The sequence below is a fragment of the Crotalus tigris genome, unplaced genomic scaffold (genome assembly GCF_016545835.1).
Source record: "Crotalus tigris isolate CLP2741 ecotype Arizona unplaced genomic scaffold, ASM1654583v1 scf7180000017614.5298720, whole genome shotgun sequence".
NCBI lineage: Eukaryota > Metazoa > Chordata > Lepidosauria > Squamata > Viperidae > Crotalus > Crotalus tigris.
In genome coordinates this window covers 2,948,600-2,964,809 of record NW_024096513.1, presented here as the reverse complement: position 1 = coordinate 2,964,809, position 16,210 = coordinate 2,948,600, and the positions used below count along the sequence as shown (strand labels likewise).

The 16,210-nt window shown below is 53.0% G+C and overlaps 2 protein-coding genes across 2 annotated transcripts; both read right to left on the bottom strand.

Annotated features, from left to right (window-relative positions):
- Positions 1 to 43: 43 nt before the first annotated feature.
- On the bottom strand, positions 44 to 6,333 carry LOC120301681. Its single transcript, XM_039329211.1, has 9 exons — positions 6,253 to 6,333; positions 3,920 to 4,027; positions 3,547 to 3,606; positions 3,276 to 3,343; positions 2,935 to 3,051; positions 2,650 to 2,815; positions 2,300 to 2,376; positions 1,903 to 1,998; positions 44 to 1,086 (listed from the first exon to the last, which is right to left on the bottom strand). The coding sequence occupies exons 2-9, from the start codon at positions 3,966 to 3,968 to the stop codon at positions 823 to 825; spliced, it is 897 nt and encodes a 298-aa protein (XP_039185145.1). The 5' UTR covers positions 3,969 to 4,027; positions 6,253 to 6,333; the 3' UTR covers positions 44 to 822.
- Positions 6,334 to 7,772: 1,439 nt separating this feature from the next.
- SF3A3 (splicing factor 3a subunit 3) lies at positions 7,773 to 15,984 on the bottom strand. The gene is made up of 17 exons (XM_039329199.1): positions 15,759 to 15,984; positions 15,613 to 15,660; positions 15,472 to 15,524; positions 15,257 to 15,362; positions 13,614 to 13,686; positions 13,391 to 13,482; positions 12,992 to 13,074; positions 12,564 to 12,702; positions 12,138 to 12,206; positions 11,901 to 11,968; positions 11,039 to 11,146; positions 10,811 to 10,880; positions 10,569 to 10,733; positions 10,364 to 10,474; positions 9,892 to 9,982; positions 9,594 to 9,649; positions 7,773 to 8,034 (listed from the first exon to the last, which is right to left on the bottom strand). Exons 1-17 carry the CDS (start codon positions 15,852 to 15,854, stop codon positions 7,957 to 7,959), a joined length of 1,506 nt encoding a protein of 501 aa, XP_039185133.1. The 5' UTR covers positions 15,855 to 15,984; the 3' UTR covers positions 7,773 to 7,956.
- Positions 15,985 to 16,210: the final 226 nt, after the last annotated feature.

Here is a 16,210-nt window from a genome sequence, read left to right as displayed (position 1 = left end):
GTTCAGCAGGTCATTGAAAAATGTATGAATGACAGAAAGCAAGTTATTTGTTATGTTGCTTTATTTAGAGAAGCTTGAATTATGGAATGTCTTGTGAGAATATGGAGTGGACATAGCAAGAATGGTCGCATGTGGAAAGTGTTATGACTAAAGACTGAATCGTGAGGGAAGGGAAGGCTGGGGGAAGGTTGGTGGTGCCCTGTAAAAGGACAAAGAAATAAGTGGTAAAGATTTAACGGGAATAAAGGAAGCAGCCAGAACCAAAGCTTTGAAGAAAGAGGGTGAGGGAAAGAGACAGCGGTGTAAACTAGAGTTAGCTAAATGTCCTTTTCTTTTCAAAGGCACCGTTCCCTTGTTTCAGGATCCTTTCTGCCATTCAGCCGCAATCCCAGAGTTCCCAGCAAGGGAGTCAGAAGGACTACCTGGAGGGGGCCCAGCACAGTCATCCCAAGGAAGACCACTTCCTAGTGGTAGCAGCAAGAGCTTGTCCTGGAAGAGAGTTTCCCGCAGACCCACGAGAACCCCTCATTCCAGCTCCAAGAATATGGACCATTCAGGTTCAGCCCGTGCCAGAGTCCCTGCAGCCTGGCTGAAGAACATTACATGCCTCTGCTGAGCCTCTGAACAGCTGATATTGGAGGTGAAAACAGAATAACCTGAGCACTACCAGCGTAGAACGAAGAGAAGCACGTTCCTGAATGCCTTTTGCTTTCCTGGGGAAAAGGAGCTGAGGAGAACAGAAGGGAAGCAACTTGGGTGAGGATGGGGAAGGAGTTCCCTCCTGCCCAGCTGATCTGAGGGCTGAAGGCACCAAGCAGTGGATCAGTTGATCCCAGCCAAGAAGGAGAGGGAGCAGCTGAGACTGAGCAGGGAAGCCCAGCCCAGGAGCTGGAGCAGAGAAGCCGAAGTCAAGCTGCTCGCCCGGTTGAAGTGCACTTTCCCGTCCAGCTTCAGGCAGCTGGTTTTGGGCATAGCCTGGCAGCACTCTTGGTAGCAGGCAGCAGTAGATTTGCGGGTGCAAGGGTGGCCCTTGGTTTTGCAATGTTGGCTACAGCCTGCCACAAAATGGACGCCTGTTTTTTTCATCTGGAAGGAGAGAGAGAGAGAGAAAGAAGTTGCAGTTGGTGAGTGAAGCAGGAACAGGCCCCACATCCAATGCTTCCTCTCCACGAAGCTGGGCAGTGGGTGGGAGAGTCTGTTCCCTTTAAAGGACAGCTGGGAGACAAGCTGGGGGAACCAAGGGCTGGATCTTTCTTTTAGAAAGGGAGATTCTGGATTTTGTGGATCTGGTGGCTTGAATCCAGAAGGTCAGCTTTCTGAAGATGCAGTGGTCTGAAGCCTCACCCTCCCTCAGCTGCTGGCTACAAAATCAGCTAACTGAACTATTCAATCGTAAATGCCCAAAGTCTGGGGTAGTTAGAAGTCTAATTAACCAGGAAATCCCAAGACGACAGAAAGAGTAACTTTTTATAGTCAACAAAAAGCCCACTAGCTAGTGCAGGGGTTCTCAACCTTGGCAACTTTAAGACTTGTGAACTTCAACTCCCAGAATTCCTCAGCCAGCAAAGCTGGCTGAGGAATTCTGGGAATTGAAGTTCACAAGTCTTAAAGTTGCCAAGGTTGAGAATCCCTGAGCTAGTGCATAGCTGGCTCAGGAATTCTGGGAGTTGAAGTCCACGAGTCATAAAAGAGCCAGTGAGCTGAGCTAGTGTATCTAAGGTGCAGTACCTGCTCACATTTGGAGGGTATAAACCCAAGACATTGTTCTGCCATCAGCTTCTTTTTTGGGAGGGGGGGGGTTTGGCAAGAGAAAGTGACCTTCACTGTGCTAGCATCTGTCCTTAGAAAGCAGCAGCTGACAGAGCCAAGCTTGGCTTTCAGAGTTCCTGGCAGACCTCCTACCTCGCAGAAGTCGTGGCCCACAATGCAGTTGGTTGAGGACTTCTGACGTTTGTAGCAGCCTTCTCCATGACAGGTGAAGCTGGAGCAAACCTTCCCCTAGGAAGGCAGGAAAAAAAACTCAGCTCAGCCGTGCGGTAGGAAGAACTTCCTCTAGAACAGGGGTCCTCAAACATGGCCACTTTAAGACTTGTAGACTTCAACTCCCAGAATTCCCCAGCCATCCATGCTGGCTGGGGAAATTCTGGGAGTCCACAAGTCTTAAAGTGGCCAAGTTGGAGGACCTCTGCTCTAGAACCGCAAACACTTGAGGGCCCAAGAAGAGGTTGCCACGTGGCAGCCGATCCGACTCTGATGAGTTGGCCCCATTTGAGAAGAGGACATCCCACGGAAGACTTACATTGCGGGGTGGTGCAGCGGTGGTGGTGGTGGTGGTGGTAGTGATGGGAACTGGGGTGGTGGTGAGTGCCATGTCACCTGGAAGAGAGAAAGTTTGACTCCTTGCCCCCCAGGAAACCACCCAGGGTGGCCCTCAACACCCCTGAAAGCACTGGGCAGGCAGCTCCTGTTCCAAGGAGGTCAAAGGGAGAGAGAGAGAGAGAGAGAGCCAGGGAAAGCCATACCAAGAATGCCTCTGGCCAACAGCTCCAGCCAGCCAGACCACCCTCCGGCAAAGTGGGTCAGGCAGTGGCAGAAAGCCCCTGGGGATCTGTCCCATCGCCGAGCAAAGCCCCCCAAAGAGGAGCTTACCGTATGCCGTGGCATTGAGCTGCAGGCAGTCGGACGAGTTGCAACATTCCATAAAGCAGAGCTCCCGGCCCGGCCCGCCACTCTGGAGACACATCTCCGTGGCATTGGCACTCCCGCAATCACTACTGCATCGTGCTGTGTAGCTGGTGCTGTTGAGACGATAGAGCTGCAAAAGCCGCAGAGCGTGAGCAGAGCTGGCAGCGGCTTTTCTGGAGTCCCTGCTGAGGCTCGAGGAGCACCCCTTGTTCTCCCCCCGCCTCTATTAGGCATCCCTGGAGTCCTTACCTCACAGTGTGAAGCATTGTGGCAGAGCTGGGAATTGTTGCCATGGGCCTCGTCCTGGTAGCATCTCTCTCCTGAACACTGGAAACTCTGGCAAGTGAGCTGCTGTAAAAGAGGGAGCTGCAGGCACACAGCGACCAGGTCAAACCTCTCCTTGTGCCGACACGCTGGGGGCCAGCCGTGCCTCTATGGCATCCCACAAGCCTCCCCATGGCTCTTCCCTGCTGCCTCCTTCCACCCAGCCCAGCCCAGCCTGCCCCTTCCTCAAAGGGCCCCCATTTCTCTGTCCAGCCAAGGAGAACATGCCCCCCCTCCCCTCCTGCTCAGTGGCCCAGTTTCCTTACAGGCATCACACCTGTCCAGTTCAGGGAATGGTTGGAGAAAATGTCTGCTCCAGGGATCGCGTCTGGCTCTGGAAAAAGTGAGAGCAGACAAAAAGGGGTGAGGAGCTGGACCAATGGGGGTCTTGCGGGATAGAACAGGAGCACGGTTGGGCATTTCGGAGCGGCAAGGGAAATAATGGTAGAAAGGTCTAGTGGTCCCTCTTCCCCCCCGCCCCCGCCCACTAAGGCCTGCCTGGGCCTTTGCTTTGGGTCTCACAGCCATCCATCTCACCTGCTTCTGCGTAAGGACCCCGGGCGCCAAAGTAGGAAAGAGCGCAGAGGAGAAGGAGGCCTGCAGACAGACAGAGAAGGTGGGCTTTCAAGGGAGGGAGGTGGGAGAACCAGAGGACAACATTTCCCGTTCTTTGGAGAGTAATCTGCAGGGGCCCCAGTTCAAGGGCCCTCTCTTTCAAAGTCCAGGTGTATCTTTTGGGATCCCCTGGGGCCAGGCTTCAGCGTTTGGTGGGCAGAAATCCCGTAGGGCAGAAGTAGAATAGAATGGAAGTAGAGTGGAAGGGTAGATGTCACGCTTCAGTCTCGCCTGGTGCCAGGCGGTCTGTTCCTCCAGCCATCTTCCCCAAGGACCTATGGAAGAGGCCTCTTACCTTGGGCTGAAAGGATGTGGAAGTTGGGGCGGATCATCCTGGTGCACATGACCAGCTTCTCTAGATGGAGGGGAGGAATGTTCCCTGCAGAGGTTTGTGTTTCTTTTGCTGCAGAGGAAAAGCAGACATGTTCCACGCAGCATGCCAGGCCATGGGAAGGCTCCCACCCAGCCAGGCTGCTGAATGCATGGGACAAGGCAAGCCCACCAGCTGCTGAATCCTGATCGCTGCAGAGTCACCGCTTGTGCTACCACAACCGCTGACGCTGGGTGCTCCACAGTGGCTGTTTGTCAAGGCATCTCACCCCAGCCAGGGTGAAGGAGGAGCCCCCGTTGTGTTTGGGTCACGACTGTACTTCCCCAGCTTAGCTAGGGACAGTCCAGAGCTTCCTGGCTCCTCCGATCCCACCAGTGGCTGGTGGCCAGAACTGACAAAGCACCCTCTGCATTCCTTCACTAGGGGAGACATGATAGCAGTGTTCAATATTTGAGGGGCTGCCACAAAAGAAGAGGGGGTCCACCTACTCTCCAAAGCACCTGAGGGCAAGACAAGAAACAGTGGATGGAAACTAATCAAGGAGGGAAGCAACCTGGAATTGAGAAATTTCCTGTCAGTGAGAAGAATCAACCAGTGGAACGGCTGGCCTCCAGAAGTTGTGGATGCTCCATCCCTGGAGGCTTTTAAGAAGAGACTGGACAGCCATTTATTCAGAACAATATAGAGTCTCCTGCTTAAGGAGGGGATTGGACTAGATCAGGGGTAGGCAACCTCGGCTCTTTTATGACTCATGGACTTCAACTCCCAGAATTCCTGAGTCAGCTATGCTGAGTTGAAGTCCATGAGTCATAAAAGAGCCAAGGTTGCTTACCCCTGGATTAGATGAAAGAAAATGGTATCACGTTCCCCTCAATCTTAAGGCCAATAAGAGTGTCCAGCTCCTTCAAAACTCACTTTGCAAGTGGTCCTACTGAGTCCTCCTTGACCCCTTCTCTGAACCCGTTCTGGTGTCTCTGAAGGTTTCTTAAAACGGGGCACCCAGAACGGAACTTAATATTTGGGATGAGATTTCACCAGAGCAAAATAAATTGGAACCGTCTCTTGATCTGGAAAAACACTTCTATAGATGGAGCTTAGAGTTGCATTTTTTTTGCAGTCCTGTCACACGGCTGGATCGATTTGCAACCCACCCCAATTCTGAGATCTTCTTCTATTAACGAGGCCGGCGTTGCCCCCTTTCTCCAGGTCTCTGCTTCCTCCATTCTAGCGTATCCTTTACATCAGCCTGCAGCCCCACAAGGCAACTGTTCTTCCATGAGCTGGCATTGGAGATGACCTGGCTCTTCAGAAGGCAGCTAACCTGCGATCTGTTCAGTGAACTGCATGGTCTAGGATGGCACTGGGCTCATTTCCAGGATGCCCAGCAGGCCCCAAAGTGACTTGTGGCTGCCAGGGAGACAGGAAAATGACAAACCCGAAGGCCCAGGGCTGCAGGTTAATGACACGCAGCGTTGGCCCAGCAACGCGTGTTTGGTTCAACCCCAGAGGGAAGGGACGCCCAGACAGGCATCAAAAACAGAAAGTTGCCCCTTGCCTCCTTGTGCTAACCAACGCCCAGCGGGTTGGGTAGACCGAGCAAGTCCTTCTCCAGTCCCAAATTCATCCCCACCTTTCTTGAGCCAGCCCTCTGGGTATTTCAGGAACCAGGCTGAGCCCTGCCCAGGAATCGGGGTTGTTCGGACCCTTCCCAATGACGCAACGCAGATTTTGTGGAAAACCTTGGCCTGACTTAGTTCCTGCTTGAGCTTGCACCGGAGTAAATAGGCCACGGGTGAAGACACAGCAGCCTATTATTTCACCTGCCTCTGTCCCCTTAGAGCAGAGGTGCCTGACCTTTAGGGCACCAGGGACCGATTCCGTGGAGAAACGGACCTTTTGGGCACCAAGGACCAATTTCCATGGACTGGAGAGTGCATGGTTTTGTGGGCTGCTGCATCCCACGGATGGGGCTTTGCTTGTTTGTGTGGACCGGTTGCCTGCATGCCATGGCCCAGGGGTTGCGGACTCCTGCCTTAGAGCTCCAGAGGGCTGCAAATGGCCCGGCAGCAGCTCAGAAGCCACACGTAAGCTATCTTTGGCTCCTCTGCAGACAATCCAAGCGCAAGAAAGAGGATCAGTCTCTTGGCTAACTCCCTGGGAATCCCTCCCAGCATCAAGGGAGTAGGTTCTGGCTTGCTATCTGCCTCCCCAACCTGGACAGTCTTGGTAACTGGCAGGCCCACATCCACCCCGCCATCTGTTTTGCACAGGACCCCATGCCTGCTCTGCTCACTTACCTTGCTCGCTCGCAGGGAGCCTTGGTGTCTGTCTGAATGCTCTCTGCCTGCAGCACTGGCAGAAGCAATGCCCCCTTGAGAGCCCTCATCTCCGCCCAGGTAGAGATGGAGCCAACCAGCCGAGAGCGCTCCAAGGTGGGGGAGAAGAGGCACCTGGCTCTCTGATGCTCTGGGCAACACATTCCCTGCCTCTGGATCAACTGTGGCCCATCCAAGGAATCTTTCTATGACGGTCCTCCCCGTTTGCCACCTGATCTATGGCAATTGGACAGGAAACAGAGAAGGGCACCTTCCTGGCACTGCGGTTTCTCCAGAGCATCTGAGAACTCCATTTGCTACAGGAAGTTCTGTCAAACAAGATCCCTTTTTCGATTCCAAGAGTGAAACCCTTTCCTTTCTGAGAGCCAAGAAGCGGCCGTGGGCGTCTCAGTTTGCACCACGGCTTGATCTGCTCTTTGGGCTGGGAATAGCTGCTTCCTGCAATCTCACAGAACACGAAGCCCAGTCAAGGCCAGAGATCAGCCCACTAAGATCAAGGGCACACAGGCACCATAGTTAGACCTAGGGGCAGAAAGCAGTCTCTCTCTCTCTCTCTCTGATCCACGGTTCTGCTCCAGATTAGCCTCAGCCTCCCGAGGGATCTTGCTACATGCAATGGACCCAATCCTTAACTTACAGCTGCTGCTCCCTGCCCCCACCTAAGGGGATCCGGAGAACAGGCTCTGCTCGTCTGCTCGAGCTTAGCCCAGCGCTTTCCGGAAGGGAAGCAAGAGTTTGCCCCATTTCCCAGAAAAGTCTCCACCTCTGTGGCTTGCTTTTGGTTAAGCCACCGCCAGGGCCTCCGCTTCCTGGGACAATTACAGAAACAAACCCGCCCCAATTAGACTTAATGATCCACTCTTTCTATCCCCAGGGGGCTCCGAGTAGCAGCTCAGGTGTCAACAAAGGAAAAACACTGTTCAGTGGCAGATTGGTGCGGGCTTAACTGAGGGTAGCAGTTACTGGGTAGCCTCCCTAAATTATACGCTTGGAAGGCTAGCAGCTTTTCTTATATCTCCCTTTCCAACTGTCCACCTCCTACCTTACATGGCATCTGCAAGAGAAGCCTGCTTTTCTACCAGTGAGAATTTGGGGAAAGATCTGCATGGCAGCCTTTCATCAAAACTTCGCTAGCTCTTCTCCAACAAGGTTGTCTAATACGCCAATGCTTGCTTTTTTTCTGCTCTCTTCAGCAAATGGAAACGGGGAGCTGACTATCCGGAAACCATGGCTGCAAAGAGAGGTGACGGAAACAGAAGGGCCAAAGGCAGCCCCTCAGCTGTGAACACCAGCGTGGAATTCCTGTGGTCTTACCTAAAATAAGAGGAACTTTCCTTCCACGTTTCCTGCAGAGGGAATCTTAAGTTGGGTTTGAACTGTGCGGGCCTTCAAACACTGGGGATCAAGGACGGGTCATTTAATGACGGAAGTTGGGAGAAAGTCTCCATCAAACAAGGCTACACCATGACACCAAACGCTCATTCCTCCTGCCTTTAAAAGTAGTTTATTTCTGTGTAATCAGTTCCACATAAAGCAAGGGTCTTACAAAATCCGTTCTGTTGACTAGGAGCATCTCTGGAATGCCTGCCCACAAGGACTCCAGTCACCAAAAGAGAGGCAAGGGGAGATGGGTGATTTTTTCAGGGGGGGGGGATATTCCTCTGCTTACAGCAGACCTTGGCGTTTCAGGTCTTCATAGGTCTTTTTGTTGACCACGTTCCCACTGGAGTCTTCGTATTCCTCCTGGAATAAACGAAGCTGCTGACGGCCAAACGCAAAGCCAAACATCCAACACAAAACGACAGCAAGGCACTCTCTTTGTGTGAGAGAATTCAAGGATTTTGACCCGTCCGAATGGAAAAGTTTTCACTTCTGTGCTAGGCGCCCCTTCTATTTTCTGTGGGCTGCAGGTATAACCTTGGAACACTCCTGGAGTTATGCCCCTGGGCCTGTCCATTTGTGAAGAATGCAGCTTCCTTTCTTCATTTTAGTTCAAGACATGACTGGGGGTGGGAAGGGGCTCTTCCTCACCTGCTGTCTGGCATGTTCAGTTTCCAGTTCCCTGCCCATTGCTGCAGCCAACTCTTTTCCTGCTGCTGTTCCTATAGGCCTACTTTTGACCCATATGCACCATTTTTATGACTCCTTTGCTGCACTTGACTGGTCTATCACACACACACACACACACACACACACTCCCCCAGATATCTCTTTTCACCTCCCTCCCTTTTAATCTCTCGGAGGCAGTTACTTTGCCATTCCATAAGGATATTTCTCATTTTGCTATCCCTACTAAACATTACACAGGATTAATAGGAAGTTAAGATACCATTCAGAAACTGAGGTATATGTCTTGGCTGGAGTGGAGTCTCCTTTGTCAGAATGCATGCTGTCTTTGATACCTTTTATTACCCTACACAAAATGTAAGGCCTTAAGCTGTAATGTTGAACAGGATAACCTTAGTAAGTCTGTGGATTTGACCTTTTTATCGATGGCAGTACACCAACAGCCAGCAAACATAGAAATGTTCTATGTACCCCAAAGCTGGGGTTCTACTTAAAAACCATAGCTGAGAGGCAGTTACTAGGGAAAAAGTAGCGGTGAAAAAAAACAAGAAAGGCCGAGCATTTTAACCTAGAGACCCTGACCAAAGAAATTTAAATTTTTTAAAAATATCCTTTGAAAAGGGGCAGTGCATTTGTAACACAACATAACAAGGATGATTCAAAATGAAATAGAAGAGTTACATAAAGTAGTATCTTACTGTAGCTCAACAGTTGTTTACCTGAGTGGCCAGTGTCATTACAAAATGGTTTTCTTTCTTCCTCAGCCCCTTCGGTCAGTGATGGTGAATCTTTTAGAGACCGAGTGCCCAAAAATCACCCCGCCTCCAGCCTGCCCTTGCTCCGCCCACCACCCCCACCCTGCTCCACCCTCACCCTGCCTGGCCTCAGGGCTATCCATGGCCCGCCGCAGATTGCCCAGGCGGCCCTGCAGCACCATGGTGGCCCATGCCCCTCAGCATCATCTGCTGCCCACCTGCCATGTGTTTGGCTGCTCTGCTCTGCTCTGCCCAGGCTGCACCTGGGGGTGACTCTCCTCCAGGGGGGACTGCGGGGGGAGGCGGGGCTGGGGTGACAGCATGTGTGTGCCCACAGAGAGGGCTCCAAGTGCCGCCTCTGGCACCCGTGCCATAAGTTCGCCACCACTGCCTTAGGTTATATTGACTTTCCAGTCTGGTCCGGGGGCTCAGGTGCTGCAACACAAGGGCTAAGAAGACCCCCCTCCTATCCCAACTTACTTCTGTATCTGGCTGCCATCTCTCTGAAGCCTTCTGTTGCTTCAACTTTGCCCACACTGAAAAAACAGAGGAAAGCCAAGCCATGTGTTGGTGCTGAGGGGAGGAACAATTGCACACCACTTGGGGAGCTTTCAGAAGCTCCTGTGAGAGGAGAATAGTCCTCCCAAAGGCTTTTCCCTGATGCAAACCCAGCCCTCTTGACTCTGCCTGCCCCGCCACTCCACACCCCCTGCCCAAGGCCAGGATCTTTCCCATCCCCGAGGTCAGGGCCAACAGGTGAGGCTTTGGTGCCACTTACACGACACGGCGTCTTCAATCTGCGTAACGTTTGCGAAGTGAGCTGTGTTGGGGATGCCCAAGCATCGCATGCCGTGAGCGTGGCGCCATTCCTACAGAGCATAAGAGATCGTAAAACCGAGGGTGTGGCCCCCCCAAAACAAGGGCTGCTCCTGGGCAGCCGAGAATGGCCTGGGGGAGTTAGAAATCCTAGAGTGCAGAGGAGACGTTTTGGCCACAGAGTCCACCCCCAATTAAAGGACCCCAGACGCCTGCACGCATTCTCTGCCTCTTCCTGAAAGAATGCTGTGGCACCAGGGTCTCCAGGGAAGCAGGGGGCAAAAGTAGCTCTCTCCCAGCCCCTGAGCAGCCCTGAGGTTGCTAGAGATACCAGACCAGCAAGGGACTGGAACCAGTCAGAAAAGCCCATCTGCCCCCCACCCCAGGAACCCCACCCTCTCCCAGATGAAAGCACGCCGTGTGGCGCTTCTTACCGCAAAGTGTCGCTGGAAAGCTTTGGGCCCACGGTAGGTGTAGTTCCCACAGATCTCGCAGTTGTAGTTGATGTTCAACCCGTGGAGCTTGTAGAGCCAGTAGGGAATTGGCTGGAAGGCAAGGACCCACAGGGGTCACCGGGTGCCGCGTGCGAGGCCAGCCCCAGGAGGAGACCGAGGCCCGCCTTCTTGCCAGGGGCCTTACCTTACCGTCCCAGCCCAGGGGCAGGTTCTTGGGATTGTAGATGATCTCGTTCTCTTCGTCCTCACTTTCGCTCTCGCTGATCTGCTCCTCCTCCTCCTCCTCCCGCTCTTCCCCGGTCCGCGCCTGCTTGCGCTGCACGTTCTCGTGTGTCAGCTGCCGTTGCTCCTGAGGGAGAGTGAGGGCTGTGAGTGCAGCAGCCCCGGCCTGGGACCTCCACGCATAGGGGAAGGGGTGGCCCTTACCCCAAGGATCTCCACGTACTCGTAGATCTGGGCCTCCAGGAAGGCCACGTCCTTATTCCGCTCTGTGTCCCTGTCAAGACAACGATGGTGCCCGCAAGTAAGCAACCCCAGCTGGCACCGACGGTTCTTCACCCCAGGACAGGAGACAACCCCAGGAGCGGACCAAGCCAAGAAGGGCCAGAGCAGGCAATGCCAACTCACCCTCACCCCCACCCAGAGCAAACTCACCGCTTGCTCCCTTTTGTCTTCGGATTTTTGGCAAAGAGAGAGGGATCCAGGGCTTCCAGGGACTTGCCCTTTGTGCTGAAAAGCCTCTGAGCACGTTCCTCCAGTGTCCTGGGCAAGGAGAAGAGCAGGAACCCTTTAGGTCCGGATCCAGGGAACATTTTTGCATTGTAAATAAGAGCCAGGCGTGTAACTAGGGAATGGCGAGCTGAAAAACGCTGGAAGCTTCTTGTCACCCAAGGACAGTGGTAGCAAACCTATGGCACGGGTGCCAGAGGCAGCACTCAGAGCCCTCTCTGTGGGCACACGCACCGTCGCCCCAGTCCTGGCCCTTCAGCTGGGTTTTATAAAATCTTTTCACTTTAGGCCTCCACTGCCGTGGGCAAAAAAAAAAAAAAAAGGTTCAATCAATCAATTTCAACTTCTTGTGGGAAAAAAAAGATCTTGCAAAGTTGGAATTGATTGACTGAACTTTTTTAGTCCCACCCAGTCTGCCGTTACCACCGTGGCCACACACACCCAATGGGGCACACCCACCACTTGGCCTCACCCACCCGGCACCCAACGATGCATAAGTGGGTTTTGGGTTGCAGTTTGGGCACTCGGTCTCTAAAAGGTTCGCCATCACTGCCCAAGGATACACAGAATGTGTTTTGGGGTAGGAAGCAGAGAAAACAGCTCAATTCTTTTGTACGAGCGCTATTTCGGCTTTCAAAATGGCTGAGATCAAACGCTTCTGCTTGTCTCGCAAGAGGCCCCACCTTCACACAGAAAGCCAAGGGCAGGGCTGATACGACTGTGCCACTTCTCTGCACGCCCCCCGGACGGCCAGGCCATCGCGAACGCTCAAGCTGTTTCCACTTACCCTCCACATTTCAGACCTAGGGCCAGCAGGGCGGATTTCAGCCGATCTAGACCAAGGGAGGCCAACTCCTGTGGGGAAGCAGCAAAAGCTCTAGTGGGAGCCGCTGACTCCCCCCTTGCAGGGCCATGGAGGAACCTGGCCCCGTGCATTCCCAGAGGCTCCAAGGGAGGGAGTCACCCTTCCGCTCCCACCTCCACCGCCTCCCGGATCCAGAAGAGATTCAGAATGGCTACCAACCTCCCAAGAGGAGAAGGCAGAGAGGTCCAGGTGGGCCCCAGCATGGGTGAGGGCGCTGCTAGTCTCTTTCTGCCAAAGGACAACAGGAGGAAATATGGACACAGGTTCTGCAGACCGGTCGCCTCCAGATGTACTTAGCCCCAACTCTCCCAGCCGTTTAGGCTGACTGGGGACGCAGAGCCCAGGCTGGGAGGAGGCGTCTCTCCCGCAAACACGAACAATTAACATGGTTTACAGCCATTGTGCTTCCCATAAGCCAGTGTTTCCCAAACTTGACAATTTTAAGGCATGTGGACTTCAACTCCCAGAATTCCACAGCCAGCAACGCTGGCTGTGGAATTCTGGGAGTTGAAGTCCACATGCCTTAAAATTGTCAAGTTTGGGAAACACTGACGTAAGCCTCGCCCACCACAGAATGGCACTCACCGGCCAACCAGGGAAAGAGCCAATCTCCCACTTTTTCTCAAAATCTCCCTGGATTTTGCCAAACAGCTCATTCTGGTCAAGCAGAGGCTTGACTCGGTCTGTATAATCCTGCAGATATTCCAACAGCATCTCCAAGTACCTGTAAAAATCAGACTGGCTGTGGCAGGAGAGCCTGGCACTCTCCCCCCAGATGGGCTTCTTCCCCATCGCTCTGTCACCTGGCAGCAACTGAGCACCACCCACACCAGACACGATGCGCAAGCACGAAGTCAAGCGACTTGAAGCCTGTCTGTGCCTGCTACTGTAACCCAGGTGGGAAAATGAGAAATTACACTGTAAACCCGCTTTTGTTAACACAAAACTGTGAATTTGGCTAGCTTTAATAGCCCAAAGGATGACCCATTCCCCCTTTCACGGGAAATTCTCACCTTCTGTACTCTGCATTTTTTCTCTCCTTTGGAATATCAAAGAGCTGGTCAAAAGTAGACAGGTAAGTGATGTAGTCCAGTTTCTGCAATAGCATGAAGAAAGAGAAGGGAGTTTACCACAATTCTCTGCTCTCTGGAGGTTTCTATGGCTGCCCTTGACGTGAGGCTGGGGGAGAGAAGAGCCTTGCACGTGGTCACCCCTCCCTTTCAGCCCAGCAAGAGACAGCCTTCATTTTACTCTTTTCCCTCCCTCATCTCCAGTCCCAGAACATGTTGTGCCACTTCAGTGGGGCTTCCCTTTGACATAATTCTATTAAGCATAAATCTGAGGGCACAATCCGCAAAACAAGACAGCATCAGTTGTACCCCCAAGTCTGGAAAACAGTATGGAAACCTTACTTCAGATGACTTGAGGTTGATGTACTTCAGGTAGCAGTCGTGCAGGTCCAGATAGCGGCCATATCCTTCTTCATCAGTGAATTCCACAAGGTCTACGAGAAGCAAAGAATGAAAGACGGCCCAGAACCATCCCAAAGGAGGAAGCAAAAGCCACGTGTTTAAGATAGCCAACCTAAGCACATAATTTATCCGTTTGGGAAAAAAGAAAGCCACGCAGACTTACTCTGAGCCTCTTCGCTTGGGTTTTCCCGGGCCTTTAAGAGCTCTTCAAATTCTACTGACATCGGCACACAAATCTGCAAAGGTAACACATGGCTTTTGGTTTTGCTTCCTGATCCCCCTCCCCAAGAACTGAAAGAAAAAGGGAAAAAATGTGCTGTATGCAGGAAGTCACTCAACCGTATCTCAACACAATTAATCCCTTGTCTTCCACATAAACACAAGGGTTACTGCGAGGTAAAATCACCGGCATGGCCAAAGGGTCTTCCTGACTTTGAAAGCAGAAAGGAAAAGCAAGTCTTTCAAGTGAACTTTACTGCCAGCAACAGAGGTTTGGGTTTTTACAACAACAGTACAAAGTTCACAAAGGAAATTCTGTTCTGTAGAGACTGAATATGTCTTGTTGAGCAGACGGACAATGGCTGGAAAACCTGTTCAGGAGGGCTTTATTCAGAGAAGGAGAGGACAGAGAACACAAGATCTTAGTCTACCATTGTGTCATCAGGTGCAAGAGCTTTGGGAAGTTCTCTGGGTTTTAAATATTGAAATGCAAACAAAACTGTAAATGCATACCAGGTTAAAAGGTAGAAAGCTCAGTTTTCTGCAAAAACGAATGCACTGAGACAATCCCCCCCCCCCAAAGCCCCTTACAAAGGCAGGAGGATATTTCCTTGCTTACAAACGCGGGAGGATATTTCCTTGCTTACAAACATGGGAGGATAATTCTTTGCTTTCAAATGCAGGAGGATATTTCCTTGCTTACAAACGCGGGAGGATATTTCCTTGCTTGCAGGAGGATATTTCCTTGCTTACAAACATGGGAGGATAATTCTTTGCTTTCAAATGCAGGAGGATATTTCCTTGCTTACAAACGCAGGAGGATATTTCCTTGCTTGCGGGAGGATATTTCCTTGCTTACAAACGTGGGAGGATAATTCCTTGCTTTCAAATGCAGGAGGATATTTCCTTGCTTACAAACGCGGGAGGATATTTCCTTGCTTGCAGGAGGATATTTCCTTGCTTACAAACATGGGAGGATAATTCTTTGCTTTCAAATGGAGGAGGATATTTCCTTGCTTACAAACGCAGGAGGATATTTCCTTGCTTGCGGGAGGATATTTCCTAGCTTACAAACATGGGAGGATAATTCTTTGCTTACAAACGTGGGAGGATAATTCCTTGCTTTCAAATGCAGGAGGATATTTCCTTGCTTACAAACGCAGGAGGATATTTCCTTGCTTGCGGGAGGATATTTCCTAGCTTACAAACATGGGAGGATAATTCTTTGCTTTCAAATGCAGGAGGATATTTCCTTGCTTACAAACGCAGGAGGATATTTCCTTGCTTGCGGGAGGATATTTCCTGGCTTACAAACGTGGGAGGATAATTCCTTGCTTTCAAATGCAGGAGGATATTTCCTTGCTTACAAACGCAGGAGGATATTTCCTTGCTTGCGGGAGGATATTTCCTGGCTTACAAACGTGGGAGGATAATTCTTTGCTTTCAAATGCAGGAGAATATTTCCTTGCTTACAAATGCAGGAGGATAATCCCTTGCTTAAACGATCAAAATCGCCAGAGAGGTAAGGAAAAGCCCGGGCAAGCGGGGTGGGGTGGGGGGGTTTCTGCCATGCCGGGGCCCGCTGACCTCGTTCGGATGCTTCCGGTGGAACTCCTTGATCTGCTTCAGCCGGTTGTAGAACTCGGCGAACTCGTTGGGCCCCGAAATCGCGCTGAGCTCCTCCTTCCGCAACCTGGGGGGGGGGACCCCGAAACGGGGGAGGGGGGATGTCAGCGGGTCTTTCGCCCCCCCTGGCGCCCCCCCTCCCCCCGAGGCCCTCGCCCCCCCTCCCCGGCGCTCACCCGTCCTTGTCGTCGTAGAGGTCCCGCAGGTTGCCGCTCACTTCCATGTAGCGCTGCAAAAGAGGCCCGGCGCGTCAGTCGTCCGCCCCCCCCCCCGAGGCCCGGCGCCCCCTCCCCTCCCCACCCCACCCCGCCACTCACGTCCTGCATGGCCCGCGTGCGGTGGTCCGAGTTGATCTGGTCCCGCAGCTGCCCGGGAGAGAGAAGGGTTAGGCCCGGCCCCGCGACCCTCACCCCCCCCCAGCCGCCAGACGACGCCTTCCCCCCCCCCCGGCCCCGCGCCCCACCGTGGACTTGCGTGTCAGCATCTCCTTGACCATCACGTCCATCAGCCGCTCGCGCTCCTCGTGGTAGCGGCGCTGCTGCTCCAGGATGGTCTCCATGGCGGCGGCGGTGGCGGCGGACCCGGAAACCGCCTCCCAGCGCCCCGGTCCCGCTCGCCCGCGCAGGAAGGTTCCGCGCGGCCTAGCGGAAGTCGGTGGGCCGAGCTAGAGCACGGGTCCGCCACCTTGGCCACTTGAAGGCTTCTGAACTTCAACTCCCAGAATTCCTCAGCCAGCTAGAGCGTCCGTCCCCGCAGGAGGCGGCGCTCTAGGCTTGCGGTGCAGCCCTCTGGGCGGCCAGCGAGGGAGGGATGGGGGGGGGGCGAAGGGGAGGATTGGGGGAAGTGGGGGGCTCCCGGCCGGTCTTGGTTAGGCCCAGCTGCCTCCCCGGCCCCGGGAACGAGACGGAGCCGCTC

What these genes read in the sequence shown, in the direction of transcription:
- LOC120301681 (XM_039329211.1), bottom strand. Translation starts at nt 3,968, where the DNA reads ATGTGCACCAGGATGATCCGCCCCAACTTCCACATCCTTTCAGCCCAA. An exon ending in GGGTCCTTACGCAGAAGCAG is followed by an intron (nt 3,344 to 3,546) that starts GTGAGATGGATG and finishes CACTTTTTCCAG; the next exon opens with AGCCAGACGCGATCCCTGGA. An exon ending in TGGGCCACGACTTCTGCGAG is followed by an intron (nt 1,087 to 1,902) that starts GTAGGAGGTCTG and finishes CTCTCCTTCCAG; the next exon opens with ATGAAAAAAACAGGCGTCCA.
- SF3A3 (XM_039329199.1), bottom strand. Translation starts at nt 15,854, where the DNA reads ATGGAGACCATCCTGGAGCAGCAGCGCCGCTACCACGAGGAGCGCGAG. An exon ending in CCCAAGCGAAGAGGCTCAGA is followed by an intron (nt 13,483 to 13,613) that starts GTAAGTCTGCGT and finishes TGCTTCTCGTAG; the next exon opens with ACCTTGTGGAATTCACTGAT. An exon ending in TCAACCTCAAGTCATCTGAA is followed by an intron (nt 13,075 to 13,390) that starts GTAAGGTTTCCA and finishes ATGCTATTGCAG; the next exon opens with AAACTGGACTACATCACTTA.